Here is an 18,251-nt window from a genome sequence, read left to right as displayed (position 1 = left end):
GTTTATCTATATGTTCTGTGATTTTGTTCTTTAGAATAGTTGCCATGATTTTTTCCAGCACTGAAGTCAGGCTCACCAATGTATAGTTCCATGGATCACCCCAGGAACCCTTTTCAAATAAATATTGGAGGTTACCTTCCCACCATCCAGTCTTAAGGTACAATGGATGCTTTTAATGATAGGTTACAAAATACTAGTAATAACAGATCTGAAATTTCATTTTTTAGTTCTTTCAGAACCCTGGGTTGTATACCATTTGGACTGGGCGATTTGCTCTCTTTAGTATGTCAATTTGGCCTACTATGTCATGGTTCAATTCATCTGGATCATTACCCTTGAAAACCATTTCTGGAATGGGTATCCCCCCCAACATTGAGGGACTAACAAAACAGCAAGGAAGGCTGCTTAGCAAAGCCGTGAGAGCAAAAATACAGAATAAGCAGCCAAATGTCCAAATGATAGACTTATCCTATCATTTACAGAGCAGTTTCTGCAGCGTAACTTTGGGTATCATTCATATTTTGAATATGTTATACGATGACGAAGACACAAAATTGCCCCTGATGCAGCCCTATTGAGAGAGGGCGAAACTCGGCCAGAGTCGGGCTCAATTGCACAGTTTTTGTCACTATACAATAAAGATATCCAGTTTGGACATTTGGCTGCTTATTCTGTATTTTTGCTATCCCCCCAACATTCTCATTAGTAAACATTGAAGCAAAGAATTTGTTTAGACTTTCTGCGATTGCCTTATTTTCCCTAAATGCCCCTTTAACTCCTTGTTCATCTAATGTCCAACTGACTCTGTCACAGGCTTACTGCTTCTGATATATTTAAAAATGTTTTTTTCTTGTCCCACTGCAGAGGCTGGGGGGGGGGGGGATACCTCTGTACCTCCTTGAGCGCTTTTGGGTGTGTGTGGGGATGTATGTATGGGTGTGTGTATGGGGGGTGTATGTGGGGGTGGGGAGGAACACTGTCTGGGGGTGGGGTTGGAAGGATTGGGGTTGTGAGGGGGTGGGGGGGATGGGGGGGATGGGTTCAGAGACTAAGGTATCATAGCTCTTCTGTTGGGTTTTCTATCTCCTTGTGGTCTAGGCTGGGGGGCCACGGGGGGCGGTGGTATTGGTTGCCAGGGCCTACTTGCTGGGCTCTAATATTATTTGGCTGGGTCCTGGAGCGCCATGGCGAAGGTTAGAATTACCACCATGAAAGTTGATGGCATACACTCCCCCATTAAGCGGAAAAAGTTATTGGCTATGTTTAATCGCATGCACTCACAAGTTGTTTTCTTGCAGGAAACACATTTAAATGATGCTGAACATCTTAAGCTCAAACGGGAGTGGGTGGGTCAATGCATTTATTCGTCATACACGCCTCGTAAGAGGGGCGTGGCCATCCTCATTCACAAGCAGTTGCCCTTTCGCCTTACTAAAACTTGTCATGATAAAGAGGGTCGATATGTGATTGCAGCTGGGGTACTGGGTCACCAAAAGATAGCTTTTTGCAACGTTTATGGGTCCAATGTTTTTTCTCAGGCTTTTTTTTCGTCGTTGGTGGGCTTGCTCGCTGGTTTTCTGGACCATGTCTTGGTGCTTGGGGGTGATCTTAATGTGGTAGCAGATGGTCAGCTGGATCGGAAGCCCCCTAAACCTGTTGATGCCCGGGGTGGGACATTGGGAATTCCATTTCTGTGCAACGAACTTCAGCTTCTGGACGTGTGGCGGGTTCTTCACCCTGGTGAACTAGATTTTACCTTCTATTCTAACCCTCACCAGGTTTACTCTCGCCTGGACTATTTGCTTGTCTCTGATAAGTGGTTTGCCCGGGTGGAGGAGGCGACTATTGGTGTACGTTCAATCTCTGACCATGCCCCGGTGTCTGTTGTGTTGCGGAGCGATAGGGGAGACAGGCCTTCATTTTCATGGCGTATGCGGCCGGATCTTTATTTTGACGAACAATTTAAGGAGCACATTCAAAAGGGCTGGAAGGAGTATGTCTTGCACAATTCTACTCCGGATATTTCCGCGGCTACCCTGTGGGAGGCCGGAAAAGCGGTGATGCGTGGGGAGGTGGTCGCGTACGTAGCCAAGGTGAATCGTCAACGGAACGCTGAAATTGTTCGCCTAACTCAGGTTCTCAAAACAGCGCAACAGCGTCACGCGGTTGATCTGACCCCGGACGCTAAGGACCAGGCCCGCGCTACGTTAAATACGTTGCTCCACCACCGGGCGTCGAAATCCCTTAAATACTACCAATACCAGCTTTATAAATATGGTAATTGGGCTGGCCGTTTGTTGGCTCACTTGGTTCGGCCTAGGGGTCAGCGGAAGGTCATTGTTAGTATTAAAGATGGCCGCGGCATTCGCCAGACGACTTCTGGAGCTATTGAGGCTCGGTTTCTTGAATATTATCGACAATTATATGAGGTGCGGTGTAGCGATCCGCTGGTTCGGGAGGCCTTGTTTCAACAGATTGAATGGCCCAGAGTGACTCCGGACCAGCTGACTGCTCTAAATGCCCCTGTCACTGACCAGGAGGTGCATCGGGCTATTCACCGTCTTGTTGGGCAAGGCTGCTGGTTCGGACGGGTTCGGCTCCGAGTTCTATAAATTATTAAAGTTCCAATTGCTCTCCCCGCTTGTGGCTTTTTACAACGAACTGCTGGAGGTGCAGGCTCTCTCGATGGCGCTTAATCACTCGGTCATCGTTGTCCTTCCCAAACCGGGTAAGGATCCGGAGGAGGTGGGGTCATATCGACCCATCTCCTTATTAAATGTCGATATCAAGCTCCTAGCGGCTATTTTGGCGGCCAGACTTAGTGTTATTCTTCCTCAACTTGTCCACAGCGATCAGACCGGGTTTGTTCGCGGTCGACAAGGGGTACGGAATGTGCGCCGCCTTATGGCTTCCCTTAGTTACTCTGCGGGGGCGGATGCGGTTGTGCTGAGCCTTGACGCGGAGAAAGCCTTCGACTCCTTGTCTTGGGATTTCTTATTTTGGGCCCTGCGTCAGTACGGCCTTGCGGGGGCTTTTGTACAATGGGTGGAGGTTCTGTATCGAAACCCCTGTGCTAGTATTTTGTTGAATGGGGTCGTGTCCTCCACTTTTGCCTTGCATTGTGGAGTACGGCAGGGCTGCCCCCTTTCCCCTTTGCTTTTTGTTTTAGCTTTGGAACCATTGGCCATTCGGTTGCGGGAGGAGCCACAGATTTGGGGGTTGCGGGTGGGTCATCAGTCCCTTTGTACCGCTTTGTTTGCCGACGATATCTTACTTTTCGTTGGCAAGCCACAAGCCAGCGTTCCAGTCATTATCAATCTATTTGACCAGTTTCAGGCGGTGGCGGGCCTCCGAATTAACTTTGGGAAGTCGGAGGCGCTGGCCCTCAACCCTCAGCTGCAATCATCGTGGGTGGGCTCCTTCCCGTTTCGTTGGGCGCTGGATCGGCTGAAGTATTTGGGGGTCTGGATTCCGAGGGATTTAAGACTCCTGTATGAGCTGAATGTCACTAACCTCTTAGGGTGGATCCGTACCCAGCTCGAGGCGTGGACCTCGCTGCCCCTGTCCCTTTTCGGGCGTTGCGCTCTTATTAAAATGACCATAGTCCCTAAGATATTGTATGTCCTGTCTATGATCCCCTGTTGGCTGCGAGATACGGATATAAAAGGACTGTACAAGGCCTTTCAGCTTTTTCTTTGGAGGGGCAGGAGAGCCCGTTTGAGTTATCAGACTATGACCTACTCACGAGCCCAGGGGGGTTATGGCCTGCCCGATTTTCGTTTGTATAATGCAGCCTGCCAGCTACGATTCATAGGGGAATGGCTAACAGGGGACTATAAATTTTGTGCACAGGGGCTTCTCTCGGGCATGGCTGCCCCATGGTCACCACTGAGTCTTATTCAGTCTAGTGCACTGGAGCGTCGAAAGCTTGCATATCCTAAAGTCTTGATCTCTCCCTGTATTACAGCCTGGCGATGGCTGCGGGGCCAGAGGGGGCTGGAGGGGGTGGTTTCTCTCCTCCTGCCCCTGACTGGGAATGTGGGATTTGAGCCGGGTAGGGACTGTGGGGCTCTGTTTTCTAAGTGGGCGACTAATGGTGCGATGTTTGCCTTCCATTTTTATGACACGGATACTCATCTCATGTTGGATTTTAATACTTTGGCCAACACCTATCACCTTCCGACTCATCAGTTTTTTGCATATCTGCAGACCAGGCATTACTTGACCTCTTTTCACTGGACACCTGAAAGAATTGGATTGGAGTCTGTTTACGCTACGAGGATCTTTGACACGGCTCTTCTGGCAAATACCATAACGGGCTGGGCTGCGCTGGGCAGATCGTGGCTTGCAACCCCGCGCTTGGAAGTCCTAGCGGCCAAGTGGTCTAGAACTTTTGGAACACCCATTACCGTGCAGTATCTGGTGAAGTGTTTCGATGCGGTCCATCGTCAATTGCCGGATATTGGACTTCGCGAGGTACAGTTTCGTATACTACAGTGGATCTACTGCGACGATGTGCGACGCTTCCAGATGGGGAGTACGGACTCTCCTCTTGTATTAAATGTAGCCGTGAGGAGGGTACCTTACTACATAGACTGTATTCTTGCCCTATTCTCCACTCTTTTTGGACTACAGTGGTTGGAGTGATTTCTCAGTGTACGGGTGTCTTACCGCCTACAACGGGATTGTTTCTTCTCTCTAGTCCACAAGCTTGTACTGCTGAGGTCAACCGTTCGAAGGATCGATTTGGACGTATTGCAACTATGCTGGCGTGTCGCACCATATTGTCTGGATGGGCGGAACCTGGGATGGCCCCCACTGCAGCAGCGTGGTTCCAACGTATGGCCTTGGTCTTGCAGATGGAACGTTTGGATTTTTTGAAAGGCCATCGAAAGCCTGATCTGTTATACGGGGCTTGCTGGACTCATTGTGTGTCACTGTTACCGGCCTCAGTTCAGGCCGGACTGCGGGAGAGTGGGTATAGTACTGATTGGATACAATCTATGGTCTCTGGAGGGAAGGGAAAGGTTCAGGGGGGGAGGGGGGGCCTGGTGTGACTGTTGTGTGAGTGGGATGCTAGTGGGGTGGTGAGGGTGGGTGGGAGGAGGGAGGGGGGTATCTTTTGAAAATATGGAAAGGGCAGAGAGCGACTGCTGGCTGAGGCGGCTATATCCCGGAGTGTTATATGCTTTTTGTTACAGTTCCCTCCTTGTGTGGGTTTGCTCTTGTTTGTTACAATTTTGTTCTTGGCTGGTTAGTTGTCTTTGTGCCAATAAAAATTATTCTGATTAAAAAAAAAACGTTTTTTACTATGAGAAATTAGAGGTGTAGATTCTGGACCCCTTTAGCTTGCACGGTAAGACCTTTCTGCATAGCATACTATTTATTAAGGATTTTCGGAGGCAACATTTTTATTTTGGTTTGTTTATTTGTTTTGTAGGTCACCTCCATTCATTTTGTTAATTTCAAATGAAAAAAACATTTTTTGTTTATTTATTTCATTCCATTTTTCATTTCCCATTAAAGTCAATGGGGGAAGCAATGCAACCTATTTTGACCTTTAAAATTGAGGTTTTCTAATCAGTCATAATGAAACTTGTGGGTAGAAAAGATCAGAAGTGGAGGAGAGCTCCAAGGCACCAAGCCTGTAGTAAAGTGACACCAAAAGTGGTATGAATAGCCAAAGGTACTGTAAAGGGGTAAAAGGGTACCAGTAGTGGTAGGAGTTCTCCAAGGCACTGTCAGAGGAACAAAATAGCTTCAAGAGTGTCAAGAGCATTCCAAGGCTTCAAAAGAGGGCACCTATAATAGTTGCATGGATCCCAAAGGCAGCTTGAAGGGAGCAAAATGGCACCAAGAGCAGCATGAATGTCCTAAGGCACCATGAAGGGGGACAAAGCAGCAAAGGTGCAGAGAAAACCTCAGAGACTAAAAGAGGGTCAAATCAGTACAAACAGTAGCATGAAGACCCCAAAGTATCATGAGAGGTGCAAAGCAACCCACCTACAGTGACAAGAATACCCCAAGGAATAGAATCTGCGGTATGGTAGCAAGACAGTGTGGCAGAAAGATCCCTAAGGTGTAGCATAAGTGGTATAGCAGTACAGCAGAGTGGCAGCAAGACCTCTGAGTTGTAGAGTCTGGAGTATGACAGCACAACAAAGTGGCAGAAAAAAACACCAAAGTGGTCCAGCAGAGTGGCAGCAAGATCCCCGAGGTGTAGCATAAAGGGTATAGTAGCAATGCAAAATGGCAAAAAGACCCAGAGGGGTATAGCGGCAAGAAAGAATGGTAGAAAGATTCCCAAAGTGTAACATCAGAAGCATGGATGGCATCCAGGCAGAGTGGCAACAAGACTCTCAAGGTGTAGTGTCAGGAGCAGGGCAGCAAGGTGGAGTGGCATCAAGATACCTAAGGTGTAGTATCAGGAGCAGCAAGTTCTGTAAGGCCCCAAGATATAGCATATGGGGTATTGCAGCAAAGAAGAGTGGCAGAAAGACTCCCAAGGAGTCTGCATGGGGTATTATTGCAAAGCAGAGTGTCAGCAAGACCCCCAAGTATAGTGTCAGAGGCATGACAACATAAAAACATAGAAATGATGGCAGAAAAGGACCAAACGGTCTATCCAGTTTCCCAGCAAGCTTATGGTAGTATCTGCTGAGCTGTACAGGTCACCCCATACTTATAATTTTTCCAGACTGTAAAAATCAGGGCCCTTGTTTATTGCTGTCTGAGTCCAATTCCCAGTTACCTCTTGCCATTAAACCAGAGAGCAATGTTGGAGTTGCATCTAAAGTATCAGGCTTATTGGTCAAGGGAGGTAACAGCCACATCAGAAAGTTACTCCTATGCTTACTTGTTTCCCCAGACCGTAAAACTCAGGATCCTTGTTGGTTGCAGTCTGAATCCAATTCCCCTTTTCCTCTTTTCCCCCTACCGATGAAGCAAAGAGCAATGATAGAGTTGTATCAATAGTATGAAGGCTTATTGGTTAAGGGTAATAACCACCACATCAGCAAGTTAGCTCATGCAATCTTTTCTTCATTTCCATCCTCTAGGCTCTAGGGATCCACAGTGTTTATCCCATGCCCCTTTGAATTCTTTCATTATTTTTGTCTTCACTACCTCCTCCGGAAGGGCATTTCAGGCATCCACCACCCTCTCCATGAAGAAATATTTACTGATTTTGGTTATGAGACGTCCTCCCAGGAGTTTCATTTTGTAACCCCTGGTTTTATTTATTTATTTATTTATTTTGAGTTTTTTCTATACCGGCATTCGTGATAAGTATCACATCATGCCAGTTTACAATAAACAGGGGGGTGTGATAATAGGTTACAATAAAAAGAACAAATAACAAGTGCTGAGCGAAAACAATTGAAGTTACAATAAAACAGGGAAATGTACAACTAGGAGCAGAGAAAGGCGATAGGAATTTAACAGAATACATTTACCAAACTTTAACAGAAAGCATTTACAGAATTTATGGAATTTGCTAGGTTATGTCATTTGCAATGTTATAGTTTTCTGCGTAAGGGTAATTACTGGAAGTTGGTTAGTAGTAGGGATGTGAATCGTGTCCTCGATCGTCTTAACGATCGATTTCGGCTGGGAGGGGGAGGGAATCGTATTGTTGCCGTTTGGGGGGGTAAAATATCGTGAAAAATCGTTAAAAATCGTTAAAAATCAAAAAATCGAAAAACCGGCACATTAAAACCCCCTAAAACCCACCCCCGACCCTTTAAATTAAATCCCCCACCCTCCCGAACCCCATCCCTCGCCGGAACATCGTTAAAAATCGAAAAATCGAAAAACCGGCACACTAAAACCCCCTAAAACCCACCCCCGACCCTTTAAATTAAATCCCCCACCCTCCCGAACCCCCCCCCCCCAATAACTTAAATAACCTGCGGGTCCAGCGGCGGTCCGGAACGGGCTCCTGCTCCTCAATCTTGTCGTCTTCAGCCGGCGCCATTTTCCAAAATGGCGCCGAAAAATGGCGGCGGCCATAGACGAAAAAGATTGGACGGCAGGAGGTCCTTCCGGACCCCCGCTGGACTTTTGGCAAGTCTCGTGGGGGTCAGGAGGCCCCCCACAAGCTGGCCAAAAGTTCCTGGAGGTCCAGCGGGGGTCAGGGAGCGATTTCCCGCCGCGAATCGTTTTCGTACGGAAAATGGCGCCGGCAGGAGATCGACTGCAGGAGGTCGTTCAGCGAGGCGCCGGAACCCTCGCTGAACGACCTCCTGCAGTCGATCTCCTGCCGGCGCCATTTTCCGTACGGAAAATGGCGCCGGCCATACGCGTATGGCCGGCGCCATTTTCCGTACGAAAACGATTCGCGGCGGGAAATCGCTCCCTGACCCCCGCTGGACCTCCAGGAACTTTTGGCCAGCTTGTGGGGGGCCTCCTGACCCCCACGAGACTTGCCAAAAGTCCAGCGGGGGTCCGGAAGGACCTCCTGCCGTCCAATCTTTTTCGTCTATGGCCGCCGCCATTTTTCGGCGCCATTTTGGAAAATGGCGCCGGCTGAAGACGACAAGATTGAGGAGCAGGAGCCCGTTCCGGACCGCTGCCGTTCCGGACCGCCGCTGGACCCGCAGGTTATTTAAGTTATTTGGGGGGGGGTTCGGGAGGGTGGGGGATTTAATTTAAAGGGTCGGGGGTGGGTTTTAGGGGGTTTTAGTGTGCCGGCTCACGATTCTAACGATTTATAACGATAAATCGTTAGAATCTGTATTGTATTGTGTTCCATAACGGTTTAAGACGATATTAAAATTATCGGACGATAATTTTAATCGTCCTAAAACAATTCACATCCCTAGTTAGTAGTGAGTTAAGATTCATCCGGTGTCCGGAAAGGCTTTTTTACATAGCCATGTTTTGAGTCTTTTCCTGAATGTTGGGAGGCAGGATTCCTGCCGCAGATCTGGTGGGATGGAGTTCCATAGAGGAGGTCCTGCTGTGGAGAATGCCCTGTCTCTGAAGGTTATATGATGGGAGGTTTTGGAGTGAGATACCTGTAGAGATTCTTTATAGTACTCTCTTATGGGTCTGGAGGAGGTATGTTTTCTGAAAGGGATTTGTAGATTGAGCGGCGCGTATTGATGGATAGCTTTGTAGATTGTGGTAATGGACTTATATAAGATTTATAATGAATTGGCAACCAACGTAGGTCTTTGAGGATTGGAGAAATGTGATCTCTTCTCCGTGTATTTGTCAATATTCTGGCTGCCGTGTTTTGAACCATCTGAAGAGGTTTAGTATGCGATGATGGGAGACCTAATAATAAAGAGTTGCAATAGTCTAACTTAGAGAAGATTATTGCTTGTAAGATTGTTTTGTAGTCATGAGCGTGGAACAGTGGTTTTATTCTTTTTAGGACTTGCAGTTTATGAAAGCAGTCCTTGGTGGTTTGGTTTATAAAAGCTTTTAGGTTTAGCCGATTATCAATGATCGCTCCTAGGTCTCTTACTTGCGCTATTTGTAAGTTTACTGGAGGATTTGTGGTGATGTTGCTGTTATCCGTGGAAATGAAAAGGAGTTCTGTTTTTAAAGAATTTAGGATTAAGTTCAGACTGGAGAGGAGAGAGTTGATTTCTCGAAGGCATGTTTCCCAGAGGTCTAGGGTTTTTTTGATGGATTCTTTAATGGGGATCACTATCTGGACATCGTCAGCATATAAATAGTGTTTTAGGTTCAGTTTGGTTAATAACTGGCAGAGAGGGAGAAGGTAAATGTTAAAGAGTGTAGATGAGAGGGATGAGCCCTGCGGGACTCCTAGAGAGGAAGGGTAGCGCTTAGATTTTTTGTTGTGTATTTTGACCTTGTAACCTCTATTTCTCAGGAATGTTTTGAACCAGGCCAGTGCCGTGCCTGTTATGCCGATGTTCGATAACTGGTTTAGGAGGATAGAATGGTTAACAGTGTCAAAAGCGGCTGAGAGGTCCAAGAGGATCAATAAATAGGCGTGACCTTTATCGAGGCCCATGATGAGGTAATCTGTCAAGGATATGAGAAGTGATTCGGTACTTAATGATTTCCGGAAGCCATATTGAGAAGGGAAGAAAATTTTGTGATCCTCGAGGTAGACTGATAATTTAGAGTTAACTAATTTTTCCATGACCTTGGCTATGAACGGGAGGTTGGAGATTGGGTGAAAGTTGGTGGGGTCTTCTGGATCTAGGTTTGGTTTTTTCAAGAGCGATTTGATAGAAGCCATTTTAAGGTTGTCTGGATAGATTCATTGGGATAAAGAACAGTTGATAATGTCTGCCAGAGCTTTGGAGATGGTGTCCGGAATTAGAAGAAGTAGTTTGGTGGGGATATGGTCGAATGGGTGAGATGAGGGTTTCATTTTTTTCAGTACTCCTAGGATCTCTGAAGTTGTGATAGGTTCGAACGATTTGAGAGAGATGTCTTTGTTAGGGTGCAGATAAGTACTGGATGGAGAAAGGGTATTGGGCGCTAACTTTGTTAGAAGGTTAGAGATTTTATTGCTGAAGAAGAGGGCCAACTCTTCTGCTTTTACTTGAGCTTGGTTGAGCGGAATGTCCGGTACGTTGATTTGAGTTAGGTTGGAAACGTAAGCAAAAAGGACTTTAGAGTCGAAAATCAGGTGATGGATTTTATGAGCGTAGAAGTCTCTTTTTGTTTTTAACGTGGAACTCTTGTAGCGGTGGAGGGCAAGTTTGTAAGTGGAGAGGGAGGATGCTGTTGGTGCTTTGCGCCATTTGCTTTCATTCTGTCTAAGGGAAAGTTTGAGATTTTGAAGTTCTTCATTAAATCATGGTTGTCTTTTAGAAACGTTGTGTTTGAGTTTTTTAGTTGTCAGTGGACAGATATTGTTTGCCGCCGTTTCTGTTATATTGTACCATGATTGAAGGGCTAAATTAGGAGTGGAAACGTCTATGAGGGGGAGTTCTAAGACTAGGTGTTTGTGGAGGTCATCAGAGGAGCATGATTTCCTGTAAGTAAATTGTTGTTGAGGGGAGTGTTTGTTACTTGTTTGTGCCAGTGAGATGGTGGTTGAGATTAGGGCATGGTCTTACCAGGGGACTAGTTTGCAGACCGGTTGTGCTGAGTGTGAGATGCCCGTGTTTACGAAAATGAGGTCCAAGGTATGACCCGCTCTATGAGTGGGTTTATTGATTATCTGCTTGAAACTCATGGCTGACATGGCGTTAAGGAGAGTTTCGCCGTTGGTTGAGAGAGAGGGATCGTCGACATGTAAGTTGAAATCTCCAAGTATTATTGCTGGGGACTCCAAATTTAGGTGTGTAGCTGTTAATTCCAGAAAGGGTGAGGCGTCCGAGTCGAGAAGGCCTGTGGGGGCAAAGACAAGAAGGATTTGAAGATGGTCTGATTTGAAGAGGCCTGTTTCAAGTTTAGTAGGGGAGTTGACTGGATATTTTGCGATTCTCAGATCTTTTTTGGCAGCAAGGAGAATACCCCCTCCCCTTTTTTTCCGTCGGGTGATGGAGAAGAAATCATAGGTATGCGTTGGTAATTGATTAATTAGTGCAGTTTCTGTAGGTTTAAGCCATGTTTCAGTTATGGCGCAGAAGTCTGGATTTGCGTCAAGAAGAAGGTCGTTGAGTATAAGTGTTTTCTTAGTGAGAGATTGGGCGTTGAATAGAATCAGGGAGAATAGCATTAGGCCTAGCATTTGTGTAATGGGGGAGACCATGATGGGAATGAGGGATTTGTAGGTGTGCGGACAGGAAATCATGAAAGGTTTACCTGTGAAAATGGTCCTATGATGGAGAATTGGAATAGGGAGACCACGAAGCATAGTGGCCAATTGTAACCAGAGAACTGTTTGTTAAAGCACAGAACTTAATTTCTGGGGTGAAGGTTGGGAGAATGCTGGATGCGGTCGGATGAGTGCTAGGGCCTGGTCAGATAAGTGTTGGAGGCTGGTAGGAAGAATGCTCGATGACGTTTGGATGAATGAAAGGATGAATGCAGGATGAAGATTGGATGAAGTTTGCTTGTAGATTGGATGAAGATGGGATGAGGAGACTGGATGGATGAATGCTGGATCCAGGAGACTGGATGGATGAATGCTGTGGGTGCTTGGTTCAGTTTAAAGGGTCTCAAGCCAGCTTATAATTGGTCTAGTGCCTTTCGAGGGGGGTGGCTTAATTTCTCTGCATGCAGCGTTGGGATTTGGTTCTTATCTTCTCAGTCTCTTCCCTTCTCTGTGAGTTCTTCCCGCTGTTCGCGCCTGAACAGCTTACCTGGAGGTGAGTGGGCTCCTGTCCACGACAGGACCGCGAGAGCTCCGGCAGATAGCAAATTTGATGTTGGGACAGAGTGAAGCGGAGTTTATTGATTTCTTTTCAATGGAAAAAGTTTGTCGATTGTGTATCATTAAAATCTTTCAGGATCTGAAGGTCTGTATCATATCTCCCCTGCACCTCCTCTCCTCCAGAGTATGCATATTTAGGTCCTTTAACTTCTCCTCATAAGTCATTTGATGGAGACCCCTCCCCCCCATTTTGGTGGCCCTTCTCTGGATCGCCTCCATCCTGTCTTTGACCCTTTTTAAAAAAAAAAGTTTTATTTAATTTAAAACTTTCAATACACAGGAATATAGAGCAAAGTAAACACATAACTTCAGTAAACCATCAATAAACATTACAGGCAACAGCAAGTAATGACTCCCCCTTTTAACAAAGCATTGATCAACCATTCTGATAATAAGCATTATAAGGACCCCAAATATTTTGATACTTAAAGTTTTCATTCTTAGAAGCAAAACGTAAATGCTCAATATCCGCTATTTCCCTAACCTGATCCCACCAATGGTGTAACCCAGGGCTAGATTTCCAAAAGGAGGCTATAGCAAATCTAGCAGCCAATAGGAGCTGACCTACTAAAGATTGATGCTTCCTGGGGACCATAGAACCCACCCATCTACCAAGTAAACCAAGTGTAGGAGTAATACCAATAGGAAAGCCTAGTATATCAGCAACTTACTGCGTTACTTGACTCCAAAAATGACGCACACTTAGGCATTGCCACCATATATGCATATATGATCCCACTTCAACGCAGCCACGCCAACACAACGCCTCTGCATCCCCATATATCCTCCCATAAAAAAGGGGCGTCTGGTAAGTTCTATGCAACAGTTGGATCATAAGCTCCATCCATTTGATACAGAAGGAGCTATGGTGCGCTGTCAACTAAATGTGTTTCCAAACCTTGGAGTTGTAAGCAGTCCCCAGATCTCTGTTCCATTGCACTATCAATTTCTGAGATGTCTCTTCCCCAAACCTACAAAGGAGCAAACCCCAGTAAAGGGTCGTTATTCCCTTAGCAAAAGCATCTGGGCCACTCAAGTTATTCTCTAATTTGGACATGGACCCAAATGATGAAGAGACATCCAAGTGAACAGCTAAGGCCTCACACGGTCTCAAATAATGGGCCTTTGAGGAATACGGTAATTCATATTCATCACATAAATCCTCAAATGATTGAAAACCATCTTCATCCCAGAGTTGCATAATCACACACAGGCCCAGTGCAGAACCTGAGACCACACCTTAAGAGTGTGAGAGATAATGGGATGACACTTACTAGCCCAGCATCTCATTGGAGAAGCAGGAGGAAGGAAGGACAACATAGCTAATGAGCTACCTTCTAGTTGCACAAGCTCCAGTGCTACCCATGGGATATCCCTATGGGCTGCCCAAGCCTTGAGACACACTAGTCTAGCCGCCCAGTAATAGACTTTTAAGTTAGGTAAGGCCTTACCTCCCTGTCTCTTGGGCATGTACAACTGGGAAAAACCAATGCACACTTGCTTATACTGCCAAATAATCTTCGACATGCAGCTATGTAAGTCATCGAACACCTTCAATGGAATAGAACAGGGGACATGTTGGAACAGATATAGGAGCCTGGGCAGGATATTCATCTTGAGTAAGTTAATCCTCCCTGCCCAAGAGACAGGGAGATCCGCCCGGTCCAATACGTTTTTCTTAACTGAGCAATAAGACCTGCATAATTATGAGCATAAAGCCTAGACCAATCTTTAGGAATATACACTCCTAAATACTTGAATCTATCTGTCGCCCTCCGAAAAGTACGCAAACAGTCCAGAAGACAAACTATCCCACCCCAAGAAAACACCTCAGATTTATCCCAATTAACTTTATAGCCAGCCAGATCCCTATAGTGCTGTATGAGTTCTAGCAATGCGGGGCAGAGGTTCTCAATGAGGTTAAATAGACCAAAACATCGTCGGCATAAAGAGATATTTTGTGCTCTAAACATCCTATCCTAACCCCCCGGATAACCGGGTTTGTACGGATAGCCACGAACGAAGACTCAATAACCAAGTCAAAAAGCATAGGTGATAAGGGACATCCCTGCCAGGTTCCTCACATTATGGAGAAAAAGAAGGAGAGAGAGCCATTAATTAAAATCCTAGCTGTAGGGTAAACGTGCATAGCATAAATCCAATCAAGAAACCGATCAGGTAATCCAACATGACAGCGGACCACAAATAAAAATGGCCAAGATATCCCATCAAGGGCCTTTTCCGGATCTTAAGAGAAGATGACCCTTGAGATTCCCTGTTTCTTAGCCAAATGGATAATATTAAACAATTGTCTAGTGTTGAAGGTAGTAACTCTCCCTTTTACAAAGCCGGTTTGATCTCTGTGCACTAAGGAAGGAAGGACCAACTCCAGATAGAGCTGTAAAACTTTAGCTAAGATCTTCAAATCAGAATTAAGAAGTGGTATAAGAGCAGAAATCCAGAACCTCCAGGGTAGCATTCTCTGAAATGCTCTCTGTTCCATGCACAGGTCCCCAGAGGCAGGCAGATCTCTGGAGTCTTAATGCATGGATTAGAGTAGACTATGGTACAGGGAAGGAGGGATTCAGTTTTGTAAGGAACCGGGGAACCTTTTGGGGAAGGGGGAGTCTTTTTTTCTGAAGGGGTGGGCTCCACCTTAACCAGGGTGGAACCAGGTTGCTGGTGCTAACCTTTAAAAAGGAGATAGAGCAGATTTAAAACTAGAATAAAGGGGAAAGCCGACAGTCGCTCAGCAGTGCATGGTTCGAAGGGAGGTATCTTCAAAGAATACTAATGAAGCATTAAAGTTAGGGTATCCCAACAGAGAGGTTCCAATAATAAGAAAAGTAGTCCAAGTGCCTATAATTAAAAACTCACCTGAGCTAAAAGATTCCAGTTTATCCCTATCAACTGAGAAGCAGAAAGTAAATACAAACAAAAAACTCACTTTGAAATGTTTTTATGCTAATCCCAGAAGTCTTAGAAGTAAGATGGGAGAATTAGAGTGTATAGCAGTGAATGATGACATAGACTCAATTGGCATCTCAGAGACATGGTGGAAAGAGGATAACCTATACGATAGTACTATACTGGGGTACAAATTATATTGCAATGACAGGAGCATCTTGGTGGCGCTTTATGTCCAGGATGGTATAGAGTCCAACAGAATAAAGATCCTGCATGAGACTAAATGTACAATCGAATCTTTATGGGTAGAAATCCCTTTGTGTTGGGAAAGAGTATAGTGACAGTAATATACTACCATCCACCTGGCCAAGATAAGAACATAAGAACATGCCATACTGGGTCAGACCAAGGGTCCATCAAGCCCAGCATCCTGTTTCCAACAGTGAGAAGGAGGGGTCTGACTTCATTATTCCGTACCCCCTGCAAAGATGGGACCCAGGAGGAGGGGGAGGCCTTGAGGGGGGGGGGGGGGTACTGTTACGGCTATGACTGCTGTGCAACCGCCTCACCACCAGGGGTCCTTCAAGAGCAGGCTCTCCTGACTGGCCCAGTCCATCTTCATTGTTTTCTCTATGTTCTGGACTTCCCCTTATAACCCTGCCTGGCAGTTCCCTCGGTGCATCGGCATCGAACTTGCCTGGGCTCCCTGCTCTAGCCTTCTGCCTTGTCTTGCGGTGTGTGTGGCCTTCGGGCCTTCTGTCTTGCTTTGCCTTGCCTTGCTGTGTGTGTGGCCTTCGGACCTTCTGCCTTGCTTTGCCTTGCCTTGCTGTGTATGTGGCCTTCAGGTCCTCTGCCTTGCCTTGCCGTGTGTGTGTGGCCTTCGGGCCCTCTGCATTGCCTTACCGTGTGCGTGTGGCCTTCGGGCCCTCTGCCTTGCCTTGCTGTGTGCGTGTGGCCTTCGGGCCATCTGCCTTGCCTTGCCTTGCTGTGCGTGTGGCCTTCGGGCCCTCTGCCTTGCCTTGCCGTGTGTGTGTGTGGCCTTCGGGCCCTCTGCCTTGCCTTGCCGTGTGTGTGTGTGGCCTTCGGGCCCTCTGCCTTGCCTTGCCGTGTGTGTGTGGCCTTCGGGCCCTCTGCCGTGCCTTGCTGTGTGTGTGTGTGTGTGGCCTGCAGGCCCTCTGCCCTGCCGTGTGTGTGTGTGGCCTTCGGGCATTCTACCTTGCTATAAGGTTCCTTGACCCTGCCCGGACCCTGACACTGTTTGCCTGCCGCCTGCCCTGACCCAGCCTAGACTTGACACTGTTTGCCTGCCGCCTGCCCCGACCCAGCCTGGACTTGACACTGTTCGCCTGCCGCCAGCCCCGACCCAGCCTGGACCCTGTCGCTGTTTACCTGCCGCCTGCCTAGACCCAGCCTGGACTTGGACTTTGTCCCAGCCAATACCCTGCTCCACATATTCACAGCCATCGTCAGAGACCTTCCAGCCATCCCTGTCTCTCTCCACCTGGAGCCACCCTTTTGGGTGGTGTTCACGACACCGGAGCATAGCTCAAGCGTAACAATAATTCTCCTATTGTTATCCTTCCTAAATGGAAATTGTTTTAGTTAATTGACAACAAATAATTAAATTTATATCCAATTAAAAGTTAGAATCAGAGAGTGAAAGTGTATGTATGAGTTTATCACTGGTATTCATGATTAGCCATATGTATATATTCTTTATTACATAGTATTATTTAAAAATGACTATCAATTTGCTGCTCCTATAACCATTTTGATAAACAGTCCAACACTTCTTTAAAACATATCCTTTAAGCTGTTCTATCTCTTAGGAAATGTTTCCCCAGGCTGAAAAAAAATTCCACTTGCATCTGCGCATGTAATACTATAATGTAGAGATGATAATGATGATGCAACTGAGAGCTCATTAAATGAAAGAGTGTGGTTTCTATCTGGTCCCTTGTCTCTTCTTGCTGCAGAAAGACTTAACAGCTGAGATTTCAAGTGCTGAGGAGCTAGAAGATGATATCACAGATGTAGATTTCAAAACCTCATGGATCTCTATCGCAGAAATGGAGAGAAAAGATGTCTTCCGTCCTGTCTACAAAGGAGCTGTATCTGCTTTCTGCATTCAGCTGTTCTGTATTGATGAGAAATGTGAAACAAGGCAAGTTTGGATAGCCAAAAATTCTGTTGTAAGCTTTAAAGAGGCTGATATTCAGCACTATTTGTTTGGACTTAGCTGGAATTTGAAAATCCTGCTGTGCTGACCAGCCCTGAGATAGATCAATAACTATTTATCTGACTAAACTGGCGGGGCAGGACGGAGCTGGCTATCTAGCTAAGTTAGCCGGATGAATGCTGATTTTCGGCGTCATTTAATTAGTTTCATTTATATTTATATACCTTCTTCCCAGGAACAAGCCTGCCCAGGGCAGTGTACAACATTTTAAAAAATTCCATAATTAAAACCAACAGATATAACTCAATATAAAAAATTTAAAATGTAGCCCATTTACCTCAAGCAGCTAACCAACGCTGCCGAACAGCAGTCATAAACTTATCTGGATAAATATATCCGGCTAACTTTGACATAGCCGAGTGTATTCAGTGTCACAGGTGTGCCACTGAATATCTCTGCAAAGTTAGCTGGATAAGTTTATCTGGCTATAAACTTATTAGACTTTGGCGAATGAGAATGTAAAACTTTACTAGTTCACTTTTTATTCCTATATAGAAGTAATCTTCAATATTCCATGACTGGGGAAAGCATATTTATATTTTTTTAGTAATACCCTAAAATTATATCTCTAAGGCAACCTATGTTCTCACTTTTTAATATAGATTTTTATAAACTGTCCCAATAACCCAGTGAAAGTGCTATGTTCTGCTATGTGGGAGACTTGGATTTGATTTCTAGATCTGACTTCTGCTCAGTGAGCAGAGATAAGGTCAAGGACGCTGTGGCCCAAATCCAGGACCATCATGCGCCCCTTCAACAGTTCTCCACTAGCACCCCGGACATGTCCTCCTCATC

General features: G+C 46.0%; 1 protein-coding gene across 1 annotated transcript in view; it reads left to right on the top strand.

The window, feature by feature from the left end:
* The window catches only part of CFAP61 (cilia and flagella associated protein 61), an 826,389-nt gene that overhangs the window by 168,230 nt on the left and 639,908 nt on the right, over positions 1–18,251 (top strand). Inside the window, exon 11 of the mRNA XM_029593764.1 lies at positions 17,194–17,381. Coding sequence (XP_029449624.1) covers positions 17,194–17,381 — 188 coding nt within the window. The remainder of the gene's footprint in view (positions 1–17,193; positions 17,382–18,251) is intronic.

This window comes from Rhinatrema bivittatum, chromosome 3 (assembly GCF_901001135.1).
Source record: "Rhinatrema bivittatum chromosome 3, aRhiBiv1.1, whole genome shotgun sequence".
In the NCBI taxonomy this organism is placed as follows: domain Eukaryota; kingdom Metazoa; phylum Chordata; class Amphibia; order Gymnophiona; family Rhinatrematidae; genus Rhinatrema; species Rhinatrema bivittatum.
This window is presented reverse-complemented; position numbering and strand designations above follow the sequence as displayed.